The following is an 18,967-nucleotide window of genomic DNA, read 5'->3' as shown; positions in this document are numbered from 1 at the left end:
CTTTGGATTTATATCCAGACTTAAAGGAGATTCTTCGATTCATAAACCACTGACATTTTATCACCCCAAATTCTTACATTCAGTAGTTAAAAAAGACTAAATAGTGTGCCAGATTGTGATCATTTTTGATAGGTGCAGACTCTGTGATTCAAATTCAAAAGCAAACAGGTGCTTATATCTAAGTTTAAGAACAGATTACCATACATTTCTGAATATATTTGCCTTCTGTATTGATGGCTAAGAATTTAAGTGGGAAAAACAAACAAAAAAAAAAACAAAAAAAAAATCCCTCCAAAACTGTTGTATTGCAGGCTGTGTGCTATTGAAAAAAATAACATTTTCCTATGCCAGCCCCCATTTTAACTTTAGTACTAAATCTAATTATTTTCAAGATCTTTCTTCTACATCCTTAAGGACTTGCTGGTCTGTCAGTGGCAGGGATTGTGTCATTAAAGCTTTCTTCCACAGCCATCAAATTATTTGAAGGCGCTAGAGGAGCATTTATTACTGAGGTGCTCTCAGCTCCCTCTGATGAGATCAGAGAAGCTGAACTTGTTTTACATTTGGAACAGGTATTGCTAATCAGCTGCTACTGTGCACAGCTTCAAGGTGACTGCTGTGTCCCAGTAAATCTGTGTCATACTTGCACATATGATAGATGTGGAACTACAATGCATTAAGAAAATGGAATGTATCATCCTAAATTATTAATATTTTATGTTGATGACTCAATTACCTGTCATATCCTATAGAAACACTTTCACAGAGTGGGCAATGTAATACAGTAGGAAATCTGGTGCTCCAGTTTTCCATGGGGGGGGGATTCAAATGAGTTTGATAACACTTTTTAGTTTATTTCTATTATAAGCCAATCAATGTATGAACTTATCTGCAGTTAAAGACAAGACTTTTTCTCCCATTTCTCAAATCCCTTCATCAAAACTCCTTTTAACTTTTAAATAGGAGCTTCTCAGCTGGTCTCAAGGTATTTAAAATCCATCTGTAAGTGTCAGACAACTCCAAGTAAAGCTCCCAAAAATTAGATACAGCTCTACAAACTTAAAGTTCATAACCAGACAAATTCCATTAAACATCATTTCCATCAGTGCAAAGGAATATTAGCAGTCTAAAGCCTGAAACCTAATAAACTCTGGCTGTCTATGCTCTAGAAACATGTATCTATACATTCATTTAGCACCCTTTCTCATGAAGCCTTTCACTCAGTTTCTGAAGCCTGCTCTCTCTAGTCTTTCTCCCCAGCTTCTTCACATTCCAGGGAACTTTATTCATGTCTTTTTACATTGAAATTCTGTTGCCAGATAACAATAGGTAACCAATATGCGCCTGAGCTCCTGCTGCTTTCTTCCTCCTTCTTGATTTGTGCTTCTGAATCCATCCACTCAGAGTTAAAACTGCCTTAAAATAATCACAAGCAGCACTGTGCCGCCTTGTACAAAAGTTTAGGATACGGCTGACAAAACATTACAGGATATTTCTGAAATACAAATAAGATTCAAAGCTGTGCAGAAATAAATCTTTTGCTTTCTTTTTATTAATTCTGCTTGACAACCAATTCCTGAAAATTCCATGCAGCCTATACTGTATTTTGAATTAATATTGTATTCTTACAGCTTTGAACTTGAGTTCTCCAGCTAAGGGTTCAATGAACACAATAGAAAAACCTCAAGAGAACCTCCTGAAACTATTTCCAAGTGTCATTGGTCTGATGCCTTAAACTTCTGGCATTTACACAAATTAAAAAGTATGTTCCATCCAGTGGATTTGCAGAAATTGCTGCTTTTCTGCCAGAGTTTTTACATGTTGCTAGTCATTCGAATAGTAAAGAAGTTAATGGAGAGGAATTCGGAAATAAGAAGTTACCTTCTCCCACTCCATTTAGTGTTATTATACTGTTGTGCCAGCTTCCAGAAACTGCAAACTATTGCAGTGGCAATTACAGAATAAAGTTGAAATTAAAGGTCGTTGCTGGCTAGCATTTTCCACAATAGCATGATAAGAATCACAGTCTTAACATAAAAAGATGACACTCAGTCCACTCAACATATAATTATCACATTATAAAGTGAAAGCCTGGTTGTATTGCTGGGAAATGCTGTGAGCCCCACTTGCAAGAATAGCCCCACTAATGTGAATGATTGGAAAAATTAGCAGGAGAGTGGGAGCAGGAAGAACATCAGTAATAGAGAACGTGGGAGGCAAAGGCCAGGTCTTCTGTACTGTGCATGTACTATTGGAAAGTCCAAAAGGAAACAGATTTTTTGCATTTAAAGGTTTCTAATGATGCACCAGAACACAGTTGGTAACAGAAGATGTCAACCCATTACTGTTACAGTAAGACAGCCTAAAACACCACCTTAAAGGCGTATTTATAAATAAATACTAAACAGCATTCTAGCTTGCAAAAGACTCTTGCAGCTACTCTACTACTTTAACATTTTAGTTATACTTTGCTTTCCAAGTTGCTGGAAGTCTAGGGAAGAGTTTAATAGGCTTTCTTAAAATTAAGCAGCAGCATCTCAATTAAAATCATAGGTTAGGGTTGGAAAGGACCTTAAGATCATCTAGTTCCAACCCCCCTGCCTTGGGCAGGGACACTTCACGCTAAACCATCTCACCCAAGGCTTTGTCCAACCTGGCCTTGAACACCGCCAGGGATGGAGCATTCACAGCCTCCCTGGGCAACCCATTCCAGTGCCTCACCACCCTAACAGTAAATAATTTCTTCCTTATAGCCAACCTAAACTTCCCCTGTTTAAGTTTTAACCCATTACCCCTTGTCCTGTCACTACAGTCCCTAATGAACAGTCCCTCCCCAGCATCCCTATAGCCCCCCTTCAAATTCTCCCTCCTAGAATTTCTAACTGCTCAAAAGACACCATTTATTATTAAGTCTCTAACCTTGACTCCACTATTCAGTACATGCACATTAAATCCATTAAGCAGTTCAGAAACAGGAAATTTAATTCCATCATCTATCTTAGCAGCTACCTTGAAGTTCAGGAATTTGATACAATTTTGCATATATTAACAGCCCAGATTTGCAGTTCCATTTTCTTTATCCAAAAGAACAAGAAAACACTCCTCCACATTCACAAGCAACAGCTAATAGAAGAAATGTCTCTATACAAAGGCTTGCTTGAATATAACTAACATATTCCATTTTCAAATAACTCTTGGCACTTTGTGCTGTGGGTTAGATTTTTCACTATAGATTATAACCACATATTTAATATTTGGGGTTTTATTTTTTGTGAAGAGACCACATATCCTCCAAGGCTGCAGCAGGTCTCACAATTCAAATGATCAACTGTGTACAGGACAGCTGCTTTTCCAAAGGAGAGCAGAGCGCAATAACACTGACAAAAAACAGCTGCCCAACTGTGTTTATCATCTCATTTTTCAGTCTGAAGGGCAGAAATATAAGAGGCCCTTAGGTTGTCTTCATGATTGAGAAGAACATAAGCCTGCCCAGACAGGAGGAGGAAACTGCATACCGATGTGTCAGCATCAGCTGGCATATTTCATTGGCATGTGCTTTAAGCAGGCCTCAAGAGATCTCAGAATTGCTAAGGATATGCAAAATAATAGAAAGATGAATATTTAAAAGTACTAGAAAAACATATCTTGGCATTCAGAATTTGCAATAACCTAACATCATGATGCAGAATGGTATGCTCAAACTGGCTAGGAACTAGAATCAAAATTATCCACTGCTAAGCTTTCCTGTATAGTCTAAGCAGACACTGAGGAATAATTTCAATCCCCTGCAGAATTTCATTAATTATTGAGAAGGTGATTTATTCAGATTGACTCCTAAATGTAAAAAGTACATTTAATATATGAATCTATCCTAGCTTAATTGAGTTCAGGTAACACTAAAAAAAAAATGTAATGTTTTTAAGTTAGTACTTTGACAGAATGAACAAACTTGCATCTCACTTTATCTAAATTAGCTCTGTTATCTCCACTCTTCATACTGCTTCAAGGTCAAGATTACAAAGCTAAAGTTTCCTAAGACAGCCTATCATGTAACCTTATGGAAAAATAAGTTGGATTTAGTTAGTACATCCAAACTCATTATGCTGAACCACAGCCTGTTTTTCAAGTTAAAACCATAGCAGCTACCCAGGCTAACCAAACCCACCTGAAACACCTGCAGTCTTGCCCTCATCCTGGTGACACTCTCCTCTTCAACAGAGACTGGTCTTTGCCATGCTTCACAATTCTGCCATGCTGTACTTATTTGGTAAGTGTAGGATCTGATGCGGTGTCAACAGTGCAAAACTTGAGCTAATTGACTGATTCTCAAGAATCAGGTGTAAGTGAAATAAGACAACTACAGACATGCTCACTTGCTGAACACAGTCCATGACAAAATCAGCTTTTTTTTTTTGCCCAAATAAGCTGTTTCTTTACACTGTTAGAAACTAGTATTACCTCAGTCCAGGAACTGGACTTCCATGCTTTTCAAATCAGTAGGTAGAAAGTAAGCAATAAAAACTGACCAACAGCCAGCAAATTGTCTTTTCATGAGTAGTCTGTGGTGTCAACTCGGTAACTCAGAATGCTGCTTTAAACCCATTTACCGCTAGGACTAGTTACCACGTATAACTAATTGATCTCAGCATACAGATGACCTCTAATTATCCAGGCAAGCCAGTCTTGTCCTCTGTATGGACCACATACTGTAGCGGAGTAGCCCCACTGTCACTGAAAGGTGAGAGCCTAGCAGCCCAGTGTGTGTACAGATACTTGGTGCTAGCCAGTCCTATCACAGGCATATGACATGGGTCTCAGACTGCGCCAGAGCTGCAAGTGCAAAGTTTAATGATACCAGATTGTTTCCAGCCATAATCTTCCATGACAAACCAAATGGAACAAAACCAGAAGAGAAGCTTTAGAAGCTTCACTGTGAGAACAGAAGACAACTCCTTGCCCCAACAGCCTTCCACTGTTAAAGACTCCAGATCAAGCAACAGCGAAAACCAGATAGACAAGACATTCCTGCTTTCTGCCCTTCAGGGGAGGAAGCATTACATGCTGCTTGCTTATTTGTCAGGATACAGGACTGCACTATACTCTCAGACAGTTCTCAGAGCAAATCATCATCACTTCAAATACTTACCTAGTTTAGACTGCTAGTGCTGGTCAGGTAATTCAGAGTCAGTGAGCCAAATCCAGTTCAGATTAGCACACATGTAAGAGGGTTTGGTTTTTGACATAATACCAGGAGTGTTGGACTTCAATGTTTCCAAAAGACAGCTTGAAGTTGGATGTCAGTCAGTAGTGGCGATGAGTGATGCTCTCCTCTCCCTATTTATGACTCCAAATTCCTCCCACTCCCCTGCAGTACCATCAGCTATGCTAGTGTGGCTTCAAGCCAAAATAGAATATTTTCTGAGCTTGTTTTCTCTCAGAAGATCAGGATTTAGCAACATCTGTTTCAAGTCTACAAGTTGTTAAAGCACCAGATCCTAAGGAATGAAAACTTGGATTCCATGAAAGTACAGTCTTTGTAGTCATGCTGCTCATCTGCCTCTGTGGCCATGGAAAAATTCCTCTCAACTTACCTGAAGTTGCTTTTCCTCCCATTATTTAATCCTTAGAGACCAAGAGCCAGACTCTAGAGCATGATTATTTATTGTCCTTTTTAAGGAGTACAAAGACAGCTTTACAAAAAGATGGCCAGTAGTTATTACCACAGTGAATGTTGTTAAAACACAATTCACTGTGAATTGAAACCTGCAATCAGGTATAAGCTGTAAGAGACAAACTGCTCTTCCAAATCACTCAGTAAGACAGATGCCTCACTCCACCTTGAACACATTCCAGTGTAGCCCTATAATCTGTCACTTCAACTACTTCCTTCCAGGACATATCCAGAAATAAGAATTTTAAACTTTACTAGCAGTTCTGCAAGTGAGGTGGCTGCTTTAACAGTTGAGAGAAAACCTTTCCTCTTGCTTTACAGGAAGAGTAGATGAATACAGCAAACCACAACTTGAATGTGATACAGAGGGGACAAAGATGCAGTTCAGTACTGCTGGACAGATAAAGAATAGTCTGTCATTTGATGTAAGCATTTAAGGAAATATTTTTGGTTCAAGCAGAACTGTATGTTTCCCTCTCCCCCACCAAGGCAGAGGAGTGTTGGTGGAAAAGGGGAGCCATGTGAGACTTGGTAGTTGATGACTCTTCGTAAGATAATTCAGACTTCTGATCCATAAACCAAAAGGTAATTGTCTAACTTAGTCCTTCAGCTGGGAAACTTCATAAAGGTATGCACCAAGCATCTTCACCCCCTGGATGTAGTTGTGCCTGGAAAGAAGATAGCTTTCATTAGCACTGTCTTAGTTTGAACTGCATTTGTAGTGCTTTTTGCAATCAGTCCTATCCACACAACAGACTACAGACATTTCTGATGCAGGCAACAGACTGTTCCCAGCCTTCCCACATCTCCCCTGGTAAGAGAGGAAAGCCACCCATGGGATAGGGGGTAACCAAGCTTGGAGACTCAAGGTATAAAAACTGCTCCTGATTCTAAATTTATTGAATCAGAAGCAAGGAGAACAAGATTCAGCTATAGACTAGTTACCCAGCCAGTCATTCCCTGCTACAGAGAAATGGCACTTAGGCTTCCAGAAAATTAAGGAAAAAAGAGCTCAACTTTTCTTGGTCCTTTTCATAATACATGCCAAAACCCATGGTAAACTCAGCCTGGCACAGGGATAGATATTCTCTTACCTGTTTAGCTTCTCATTTTGAGAGTGAGCACCATCATCTGCAGCTCCAACAGGAAGCAGCATGACATTCTTGCCTGTTGCTTCTTGAAAAGTAAGTGTAACAGGAATGCTTCCTCCCTCCCTTGTCAGGTCTGGTTCAACTCCAAAAACTAGAAAAGTGATACTCTAGTCAGTTCAGAGTTGTAGTTTTTAACAAAACCTTACTTAAGCCATTAAGTACCAACCACATCTGTACCAGGTACTGGTCAATTCCTGTTTTAATCAGCCAGACTGCACAGGCCACAGAACTGTGGAGCTTCTTTCCCCATAGATGTATTGCTGGAGTAACTTTCAAAGTTCAGTCCAAACAGTTCCACAAATAACACTTCACTCAAATGCCTGTTTGTACTCCAACACAAGTTGGATTTGCTCTAGTTGCCCTATGCAATCTATCAGTTATGCTAGGACAGCTAAAGAGGAATGCTAGGATGACTAAACTTTGAGGGCTTTTGCTAAGCAAGTGACCTGAACGTCCCACCTATACACAAAAGCAACACTGTACCAACAGACTTGTTCCAGTACAATAGGCATGAGCTTGATATCATTTCTGCCCTTCTTGTACATCAGACTCAAGGACTGCACATGACATGCTACATAACTTAAGTTAGACGAAGTTAAGTGCAGAACACTAAGTATTATGCAAACATAACCTCCTCAGTATTTCTTGAGGTGCTGGAATAAAAGTTTTAGTTCTCCCAATGGCAAGCAGAAAACACACTGACCTGTCTTCATGGCCCTCCTGCCAGCCATGTAGTGGGGATGGTTGAAGTCTGACACCCAGGGTTTTCCACCATGGCCTAAGTACACCCTGAATTTGTTGGGGCTATGCAGCTCTGCAAATTTTTTGCTCACATATTCTTCAACCTATGAGAAAGATTGAACAATCTTATCTACTGTTAGCAATTCTATGAGCTCTGGTAAAGACTGTATACTAAAAGCATCTTACGGACTTGCAGGTCACTACTACTGTGCAGCAATACTTTTCCCATTACTATTATTTCATATTATTCCTATGTATCTCTGCCCCGAAATCAGAATATCTCCTTTAGGCAAGTTAACAGTATACTGTAGAACAGTTAGCCAGTATATCAAACTTATGTTTCTGTATATGCATTTCTGGCAATCCAAGTGCCCTACAATAAAATTAGCCTTTACTCCTAAGCCCCTTCTTCAAGAAAAATTGACTATTCAGGCCACAATGCTCATACAATTGCTGTATGTGAGCCATACAGCAATTCCCTCAATTACCCAAGTTGAGGTGCAGAACAGGGAAAAATGGAAGTAAACAAATGTTTTAGAAAACAGAAATACTTTTCCCCTCAGCATGGAGAAGAACTAAAATTAAGACAGTAGTTGTTTTGACACCACCAATTTGTCTCAACATACATGCTTTGTGACTTCTTCAGGAGTCATGTTTGGCACAAGTCTGATTGAGAACTTCCCAATCACTTTCCTAGGAATCACAGTCTTGGCTCCAGAGGCTGAGAAGGCTCCTTCAATTCCATGGAGAGACAAGGAAGGGTATCTCCACCTATGCATAAGGATATCTCTCTGCAGAAGCAAAGGGAAATACAAAATGTTAAATCAAGTTTGACAGAGTTCCTCAAAGTAATAATTTCCTCAGTCTAATAGACTTCACAAGAAACAGTGCTTTCCCCCATCCAGAAGTGCAGTTTATTCAAGACTCCTCAGTTACAAACAGAAGCTGTTACTCCCATTAGGCACATATTTGATAAAACAGCTGGGTTGTTCTAGTTCTCCTGGTTCTATGAAACTTGTAGAATATGAATGGTCTGTTTCTGACAAGGATACAAATACCATATATTGATATGTATATACATACGTAAGATATATCTATGCATACCTTACCTATACTCCATATATATAGGTTCTCAAGCACAGTGTGCAGTGAGTGTATTGGAAGGTCTAGTCCCCACTGCCTCCAGTCAGGCAGGTGCCTTCACTGAGTCACATGCTTATGAAGATCACAGGTTTGCTGAAAGCCTCACCACATGTAGACTGAGGCACACAGCATGCTCCTTCCCCATTTATATCATCAGTTGCATTAAACTGCCTGAACTCCAGGTTGATTAAAATGAGTACTACTGCCTTTTTCAGCTACGCTCCTGCATTTCCTTCTTGCTGCCTTGGACACAGCTGTTCAGTACACTGGATACTGAAACACATCTGTGTTCTATAAAGACAGTTACAGTATCTCAAACATGAACTTAAGGTTTTAGACTTAGAAATTTTGTGGCCTTTATGTTCACGGTTTGCTTTGTTCCAGGTACAACCTGCCTCTGAACTCTCCAAGCAAATTGAACTGCCACAGTTCAAATCTCTCAAGCAGCATTTCTCACATATTACAGCCTTTGCTCCCATCTCTCTCCTTAGCCCTAAGACTCTTCTTGCCTGCACACAACTTAAAACTCCCTTGGTAAGTTAAGCTAGGATTTCAGCCTAAGGCTGAACTGCTTTAGTTCGCTATCAAAGCTCCTCCTTATACACAAGCTATATTTCATCCATTACTTTATAGGACAAGCCTACACAAGGAAGTCTGTGTGCTCCCAGCTGATACAAAGATGAACATGTAAAGACAAGGTTGAGGATATAAAATTGTTACTCATACTCATCTGAGTCTCCTCCTGACAGTACTAGGACAGAAAACAGTCCTGCATATGTAAACTTGTCTTTTACAAGACTTGTTTCTGCTTTTTATGGTAAGAGATGTATTTACATCTAGGGTTTAATGCTTTAAAATTAGCATGCAAGACCTATACCTTGCAGGATTCAATGCTCTTAAAAGCATTCATTTGGAGAGGTCCCAGGGTAAAGATTTGAGAAGTTCAGACATGAGTTTATTGAACTTGAGCTGTTCAAAGATTTGGGCAGCTGCCCAGTTCATGGCTACAAAAGAGTCCTTGCTTGCTAGGTCTAAGATGACATTCAGTATGTCAGCCTTAAGTTCATCACAGCTAGATCAAGCTGTTTTCTCACCTAATGAGAAGGCATCTCTGTAAGCCGTTTACTTTCTGATAACCCACTGAACTTCCTAGAGATGTAGGAAGTCAGATGCTTTGTGTAGATGTGGTATCTGACCTCTGAACAAGTGCTAGCAGTTCTTATCTAGCATTAAGAGAACAGCACTAGATAAAGTTCCATACAAGTTTGAAATGTTATTTATACATAGATGAAGGAGCAAATTTAAAGTTGTCTAGACCTCTTCCCTTAAACAAGGAATAACTGAGATTTAAGTTTCCAAGCACCTAACGCCTTGCAGAGGAACTGCTAATATTAAGAGCACAGTCAACTGTATACCAGGTGAAATTATCTTCAAAGCAATATCACCATTTTAAAGACATTAATTCTCTGCCTACTAAATTACTCTGTAACTATACAAGTAGCCACAAAAACTTGTTTCTGCCTTCTACTAATATAGGTAGCTTGATCTAATATAGCCAGCCAGGGTAGATGGGGAGTGATGCAGTATACCTTTGTATCATGCAATAGTTTTGTTGCTCCTACATCTTTTGCATATTCTCCCAGGTCAAAATCAATCTTCTCATACAGTGCCAGCTCTTCATCAGTAACAGGTGCAACTGCTTCATTAATGCCTGGGATTAAGATTTTCCCTTTCTTGTCTATAAGAGAAGCTGTAAACAAGAAGCACCTAATATCAGGATTCAACTAGGACAAAAAAGATGTCATTGCTGAGAACACTTCCCATGGGAAACAGTAGTCTTTGCCTTCTGAAAATTCCATAAAGGTCTCATGAAATTCTGACCTCTCCCTTCCAGAGCTTGTACCACTAAGCACGGAAAGAACTTATGGAATCTGCAGCTACCCAAAATATTCACTTCCTTGCAACTATAATTCTATTGCTACATGTTTAGCTGGCTCTTTGAAGGCAGGATTCCCAAGGAGTTCAGTGTCACACCTGTAGACAAGTGTGCAGAAGACAGCCAATTTAATTAACATACAAGTCTGCAGCAAGGTTTTAGGGGGAGTTAAAGTAGACAGACAACTTTTTGGCAAGAACATATTTCAGCATCTAAGGCATCAGCCTTGCATACCTGGCAAGCACCATTTCATTAGTCATTGCTTTGCTAGTGTAAGCAGCTCTTTGGAACTCACTCTCTGTAAGCTCACTGTGCTTTAATGGCTCTTACTCCTATTTCAGATGCATTCAGTGAAACCTCCCTTTTCTTACCCATTAGAGTAATGAGATCTGTCATGGCTTCATGTACTGAACCACCATAAACTCCAGAGTGAAGGTCTTTGTCACTACATTCCACCTGGTTTGAAGTGAATAAAGATTTGGCGTTATTTTAGCATGAAGGTACTGTCAAATGTACAGAAGAGACTCTTGCCTTAGCTTTTTGCTGCAAATATTGAGAATACATCTGTTTTTGGAACCAGACTACCCAGTTGTAATAAATTAAAGCAGATATGCTTTTTATTGTTCTGTGGAGTACAAGCCCTTAGTACTGACTGTCCCAACCCTGGGGACTTCAGTGACAACTCTCCTTGCATTTAAGTAAATATCTGAAGATTATCTATGCCATGAGAATATTCCAGTGAAGGTACCGGATATCTTGCTTCATACATCTGAAAGTTTTCCCTCCCACCTAAGTAGCATTTAGAATAGTAAAAGGAAGATATTTAGACACTTAGTAGAAACTGTTCCACTTCAGCCAGTTTCATCTTTTCTTAAAGGCTATTGGCATGAAAATGTCTACCACTCTTTAGTAGAAAATCCAGTTTAATAGTACTGGTTTTGCAGTGTACTTTAGCTCTTACCTCTATGAAGTAATAGCAGATACCCCTCAAGCCATAAGTGATACAAGGCTTCTTCTTGCCTAGCCAGTAGTTGTCAGAAATGCAAACATAATCTACATCTTTGAAGAAAGCATCTTTTTGAGCAAAAATCAGTTCATCAAGGCCTTCAGATCCCGATTCTTCCATACCTTCTAGGCAGAACTTAATATTTACTGGAAACTCCTTTGAAAGTTAAGACCAAGAACAGTTAAATATGTGAAAACACTGGACTCCTTCAACAATCAGTAATTTCCATGTCATGTACAAAGCAGAAAAGTAGACACAGGTAAATTAGTTCCATAACAGCGGAATTTAATAATATTTTGTGTATAATTAACAAGTCTGGACTGCACAAATATGCAAAAAGTGTTAACTAAACTCAATGGCAACTTCTTCTCAATCCTCTTAACTGTGGGAATGCAGCAGAAATCTGTTGCCAAGGTTAAGTCACGGGGCTAGGAAAATTAATACTAACCACAGAAACTGCATGCCACAGTAGGAGTCAGAGCAACCCTGTCTATCCAGTCTATCATATTCTATATGCCTAGACAGCATCTGAGAACTAGTTATTCTTCTTGCAAGTAACAGCAACTTGTCTTGCAAGGTAATGCAGACAACCTGAGCTATTTCTGATTGCGCTTTTTCTTGAACAGAAACACCAAAACTCCCAGTTTAGTGTTACTAAATTAATCTCTTCTTAGAGATCAGTGGCAGTGAGACATTAAGCATTGCTAAAGGCCAAGCTAATCTGATATCCTTACATGAAAGTGATCACATTTGATTATTCCTCCCGCACCAGATGGCTGCATATATATTTTCCTTCTTACACATTTTGTTAAAGCAAAAAATATTTCAAGTGCAATCCAAGCATCTACAAGACCAACCTGCAGTCAGCAAGTCAACTCAGCCTTACTGGGACATCAGCAAATTTACAAGCCTATTGCATCATTTCTCTGATCAGTTGAATAAGCAGGCTTGCCTCAAGGGTTTGCAGCTTGGATAACACTTATTGGTAGACTCAGCTGTATGCAAAAAACACAGGATACATTTTGAGCACATACCTGGTTAGTTTGTTGATAAGCCTCCAAGGCATTCAACCAGGCAAGCACTGGACCTTTGTCATCTGTTGATCCTCGCCCATACAACTTTCCTGTAGATACAAATCAACTAGTGTGAAGATAAATTGGGATGAAGTTTCTGTCATCTCTTGCTTGCAGGGGAAGACATCTTTTCAGATAAGCTTTTTAGCCCTGCTTCTATTAACTTCCATTTCTACTTCAGAAGAATCAGTGGGTTTACACATCCTGCTTTATACATCCACGCAAATAGGAAAGGCACAGGACTGCAATAGTTCCCCACTTACAAAGCTACTCCACCTCTTCCCCTACTGGCTCTCTGGATAGGAGTTGAACATTAGCCTGGAAAAGATGTAACTGCCTTGCACCATGTTGCTCCCATGTCCTTCACAATAGTATCATTTTTTATGAACACAGCAATAAGGATAAACAAGTTACCTCCTTTTACAGAAACTATACAGTATTAGCTTCAACTCAATAATTCTTTGCTTGAAGAGTTCAGTAGCTAGTGACCGATCATTTCTCTGGATTCTCCAGGTAAAAGCTGGTCTCCCCAGAAAGGGCTTTAGTCAAAAACCAGTTTTACAGGCTACAGGGAAGTCCCAGGAAATGTAGCACACGGGATCACAGTAAACGTAGATATAGCAGCAACTCAGCTGTGACTACAGCCCCTGAGCACTAGCTGTAACCACAGTGACAGAACAGGCCCAACAACTTGGAGAATAAGGAAGAAGCCTTAGGTATATATGTCTCTTACACTGCCAGGCTGCATGGAGATAAACCACAGCCTGAAGCAAGTCTGGCTCTTACTCAGATGAGAATCTGACTTAGTAACTTGGGCTCTACTGCCTGTGCCCAAGTACAAATACTAGTTGCCACAGACACTTCTTCTCTTGGCAATGATTAACGCTTACGCAACAAGAATGGTTAATGTCCTTCTATTCATATGACCTTTGACACTCAACACTGAGCAAATGAAATAAGAAAAAGGCTGGGTAGCACCAGCTTTAAACAGAAAAGGAATCTTTAGTCTCCTCTTGTCTACTGGCAATGTGCTGTTTCAACAGGAGTTACTGTACAATTTCTTCATCCCTGTTTATGGGAGGGGGAACACTTGTCTGGGCATTAGCTCTGTAAAACAGATTCTGCAGTACTCATCATAGCACTGGATGCAAACACAAGGCAACCCAGAGAGGCTGACATACCACTTCTTTTACTAGGCATAAAGCAGCTGTGTTGAGTCTTTGCCCACTGTAGTGGTCCAAAGTCCCCACAGGCTGCAAGTTGTGAACAGCACAAGAAACTAGGTCTAGAAAGCTTTCTGGCAACAAATTGTTACAATGGAAGACAGCAGCTAAGACTTTGCTGTAGCTGCAAGGAAGATTACATGCAAGTACAGCCTATTGGAGATGGAAAACGTTGCAACTCTACTGCTTACCATTTCCCACCCTGCGTATTTTCTCAACAGTATAAAATGTATAAAAAGTATCCATGTATAAACATCCAATGTATAAAAAGTATCCATGTCTGCTGTAACTCTCCTTCCCCCTTTCAATCAAGGGCACAACTTTAGAACAGTTAAGAAATTACTATACTTCTTAGAGAATTGCTCATCAGTTGAAGTCCACTGCTCTTACCTTCTCTTTCTACCAATGTGAAGGGCTCACTATCCCAGCCGTCCTCTAGTAATGCTGGCTGAACATCCAGGTGGCCATATAAACACACAGTCTTTTTATTTGGATCTGAGCCCAGTGTTCCCAAAACAACTGGTGGAAGAGGGATCTCTGATCCATCTGGCAGCTAGAAATAGGATGAAAGAAGTTTTATTCAAATGTGGAACACCAGAATGGCACATTTTTATCAGATGAACCAATTACTTTAACATTGAGGTTATAAGGCATATAGACAGCTAAACATAACTAAGCTAAACTGCCATAAGCAGTGTAAGTTTCCTGACAAGTTCCAATAATAGTCAAAATGTTCCAAGCCACTCAGAACTGTTAGCCTTAAACTAGCAATCCCATATCAGATTTTAGCAGAGAAAGCTGTCTGCATGCCATACTGCCATATCTAATGCTGACCTAAGCATAGTGATAAACTCCATTCAATATTACACTCTGTATTGCTTGTCACTGCACTTTTATCCTGCACACAGGACAGCTCTAGACAAAAGTTCCCCGACAGTGGTATCACCAAGTATATAACACATGCCTCCACCCAAATAAGGTCAGCACAACAGATGTATTTCTCTATACAAGCCTATGCTGTTAAACTAAGGGCAGGGTAGTGCTGATGATCTTTGTTCAAGACCTAGACTTTGCTTAGTCCTTTGGAATACCTCATAAGCAATTATGACATGCTACTCAGTCAGCATGTATTTCTCTCAGTGAACATACTGGTCAGCACTGTGCAGCAGATTAAGATCAGCTTTGACTTTCTGCTCACATGGGCTCCAAGTTCCAATTTATTTAAAAAAAAAAAAAACAGGTTACATAGTCCTTGGATAGCTGCAGCTCCAATTAAAGCATTACTGAAAGAATTTACACTTAATCAAGACAGTACAAACTGTTGTGTAGCTGCAAACTAAGATTAGACAAGTTCAACAGGTGCTTTACGTTGTCCTTCACTGATACAGCAGCAATGTACATAATACACTAATTTTTGTCTACACTTAATATAAAACTAAATACTGAAGTTAACTTTAATCCAGCTGCAAGAATTCCTAATGGAAATGTTACTTGTAATAAACTAAAAATCAATTCTTACCCCCCCGAAATTACACTGATTAGAGGAAAAAGTTTGTGTCTGAATTAATCAAAATACTTTTGACAGGATTTTCAGCTGTAGGTAGTAGCAAAACTAGAATTATCCTACAGATTCCCTCCCAAGAGGAACGTGAAGTCAGACATTTTCTTGCTGGAACCTGTAGTGCTACCGACAAGTGTATTCCAGCTATCAAAAGCTGGAACTGCCCAGAGGGTCCTCATACACACAGATTTCACCCAGCAGTCACCAGTACCAACTACAATGACAATCTTACAAATAGCAAAGAATAGCATTTTCAATGCCACTATTTAAACGCTAACATAATAATTTTGGTATGGGTCTTATTCTGTGACATGCAGTAACCAGACACTTCAGAGGAGAAACACATCAAATGGATTGTTCCCTAGTATAAGACTGTCATATTTCTCATAAGTATATACATTTTTCAGCTGAATAAAAGCAATTCAGATCACTAAAAATAAGGACAGGAGTCAGCCTATTAATTCTTTTGTTTCTGGTAAGGGTGCAGTGCAACCTTGTGACAAATGTAACAGTTCTGAAGAACCTGAAAGTCTTTGGAAGACTTCCTGAGATTTCAGTCAGTATCTTTACACTACAAGTCTAAGGTCCAACACTAGCCTGCTGTTAGAAGTGTCTAACATTTGCTGCAGGTACTGTCTCCATGTTCAGTTAGACAGGTATTTAAAACACATTTAATACATAGTTCAAAATGTAGCACAACATGCTTAACTGATCTGGAACCCAAGGAAGCTCAGAATGCGTGTCAGGAAAGACATTATCCTATACCCCAACAGCTACTGCTTTTCTATGCCACTACCCACAAGACCCTTCTGTGGTGATCCTGAGTAGAAGACCAGACATCAAGGAAGTAGTGAACCACATAATTAGCCTGAGTACACTCAAGCCTGTGCTGTGCTAAGCTGCACACACAGCTTTGACTTCCTTCTGCTTTGCACTGTACATATCCTTGAGCTGCAGGATAAACTTAGCCAGTTAACAGTAGCTTGCAGGCAGCTCCCACTTGGCACTGAGGATTACACAACCTGCATGTCCTTCTCTTTAGATAAAAGTGCAGCAAATATTTCTCATGTGAATATCCCTTTTGTTTGGAAGTGGAATTAAACAACATTAATAAAAAAATGGGATAACATTCCCATGAATGGGATCTGCACAGAATAAAGCTGTACACTTACTGGATGCCCACTAGATGCTATATAGCTTGGGGTTCCCCATATTTGAAGGGACATAAGATTGTTAGAGCTACCACTAGAAAGAGGTTAGCATAAACAGCATTTTAAATGATACTTTATGGAGTCTAAGTGGCTTTCTTGGCAAGATTATAGGAAGCCAGCACTCCCTAGTGCAACACCTTGTTTTCTAAAGAGAAAGCTTCTAGTAAGCTGACATTCAGATGCTCACGTACCTTTTGTTTCCCAATATCCATAAGTTGGGTTGTGCCTCCCAGACGCTCAATGTCCTTCGCAGCAACCTCCATCATATGCTTGATTTCATCCCTCTTCTCCGGCCATGCTGATACACTCTGGATTGCCACCCATTCTGCCAGCCTCTACAAAAAGACAGAAAAACTGAAGCTAATTACACATGAATTATGCCATGGGAAACACTATACAAATGCAATACCTTGCAATCCAACTAAAACCAAGTAAAAGTTGAGCTTAAACTTGAGACAAATCAGCTTTGTCCTCTCATGAAAGGAGTACTCTAACTGTTAGTACTGCACTCAAAAGCTCCCCAAGACATCACATTCCTACAGCTGCCCCTGCAGTGTAGCATAAAGTCTACAGATACATAAGGTAATCTTAAGAGTATGACAGCTTGTGCATATCATGCCTTACTGGTTGCCATTAAAGTATCCAGAACCAGTAAATGTCTTTCAGGCTTCTCAGAAAGGTCACCTTAGCTTCCTTCTCCCCAAGCAAGGTCAGTGAGAACAACTGGCAGAAGAAATTTGACATAGTTCTTGCCTGAGGGTTTACCATGCTATACCACTGGCTCCATCACACACAATAGGGATTGCAATACAAGGTGCACTTAAAGAGCAGGTTAAACAGCAAAATACAGAAAGTAACCTCTCCCCTTATAGCCCAATATGAACAGTTTCATAGGAGAAAATTTTATTCCAGCCTTGTTGCTACCTTACCTGTCCCATCTCAAAACAGGAAGGACAGTATAGACCTAGTTTGACATTGAGGAACAGCATCAAACTTCTTGTACCTCTATATAAGTCACTGCCTGTACTATACAGTAACACAGCATTTTCTAATCAACCTGCCATGGAGATTTAGGTCTTTGAACAGAACTATGCTTAAACTTACACCAAAGTTTTCTGGCTTGACTCAAGTCAGTCATACCTGCGGCCTGCTCCCCCTCTCAGTCATATGGGGGAGCCCTATTATCAGGCATATTATATAGGTGTTACAAAAGCATAAAGCTAGCATTTAATATTCTATACCTGTCTGGTGCTGCAGGGCAAAATTCAAAGAAAACTTACCTGAATATAGAGGTCCTGGTGTTCATCAATGTATTGAAAGAGGGTTTCAAGAGCAGACATTCTGACTAGAACGGTGTTGCTGAAGATTCTGTAATAGAAAAATAGTTTAGTCCTCACAGGTTTAAGAAGTAAGCATCAGTAATCAAGTAGCCACAGAAGACTTTCATCTTTCAACTGCTAAGGCCATAAACCAAGCTGTGCTAATATAAACTTGAGGGCAGTCCCTCACACACAGTGAAGTGGCTAAACAAGAGCATATTTGACCCCAAAACCATTGTTTTCTGCCTCTCCCCTCCCCCCCCCCCAAAAAAAAAAAAAATGCCCTTTGGAGTTTAAACTGAGGAAGCTGCTTTATAAAAATATTTCAATCAAGTAATATACTTACAAATGTTACTTAAAGTAAAATGTCACTTAAAGGCCAAATGTTAAGTAAAATGTAACTTCAAAGAATGGATTTCATTTTAAGAGTTCAACTAATTGTGTGCCATAGGCTTGAATGCTAGTAGCTGGGCCCAAGGAAGCACCACACTTTATGCTCTACAAAGGAAGTTAAAAGTAGGCAGCCTAAGAACTGTGTTTTCTCCAGCTTTACAGTCCCAACCTGCCACTACCAAAGGAGGTCAGAGTGAAGCCAGAGGAACAGAAACCAGTCCCAGCAGCCCATGAGCCAGTCATCAGTGACTAGTTCAGTACTACCACTTCCTAGTTTTTAGTTTCAACTGAAATTCATGTTAGAAAATTTAGGAGGGGAGAGGTCTTGGATTTTCTGTCTTCCTTACCAGTTGAAAGTCCGTATTAAAGAGACATACTGTCCATTCAACCAGCAAAACCAATGAGCCTAAATTTAGTTGCCAAAGTAGAACTACAGACACAGCACCTCCTCTAAGCCAGGAAAATAATGAGCTTTGCAAATACATCCTCTGAAATCCAAGCACCTAGACTATGAGAAAAACTCCAGTGTCTGTGTAACA

General features: G+C 39.8%; 1 protein-coding gene across 1 annotated transcript; it reads right to left on the bottom strand.

Annotated features, from left to right (window-relative positions):
- Positions 1–5,643: 5,643 nt before the first annotated feature.
- CNDP2 (carnosine dipeptidase 2) lies at positions 5,644–18,626 on the bottom strand. The gene is made up of 12 exons (XM_062633104.1): positions 18,608–18,626; positions 17,997–18,084; positions 16,908–17,051; positions 14,335–14,497; positions 12,683–12,771; positions 11,604–11,804; positions 11,014–11,098; positions 10,296–10,456; positions 8,190–8,354; positions 7,526–7,667; positions 6,766–6,913; positions 5,644–6,339 (listed from the first exon to the last, which is right to left on the bottom strand). The coding sequence occupies exons 2-12, from the start codon at positions 18,054–18,056 to the stop codon at positions 6,270–6,272; spliced, it is 1,428 nt and encodes a 475-aa protein (XP_062489088.1). The 5' UTR covers positions 18,057–18,084; positions 18,608–18,626; the 3' UTR covers positions 5,644–6,269.
- Positions 18,627–18,967: the final 341 nt, after the last annotated feature.

Source organism: Pezoporus occidentalis, unplaced genomic scaffold, assembly GCF_034315485.1.
Source record: "Pezoporus occidentalis ecotype Australia unplaced genomic scaffold, CSIRO_AGI_Poc_V1 ctg4, whole genome shotgun sequence".
NCBI classification, from domain to species: Eukaryota; Metazoa; Chordata; class Aves; order Psittaciformes; family Psittacidae; genus Pezoporus; species Pezoporus occidentalis.
Note: the sequence above shows the minus strand (reverse complement) of the source record. Positions and strands in the feature narration are given on the sequence as shown.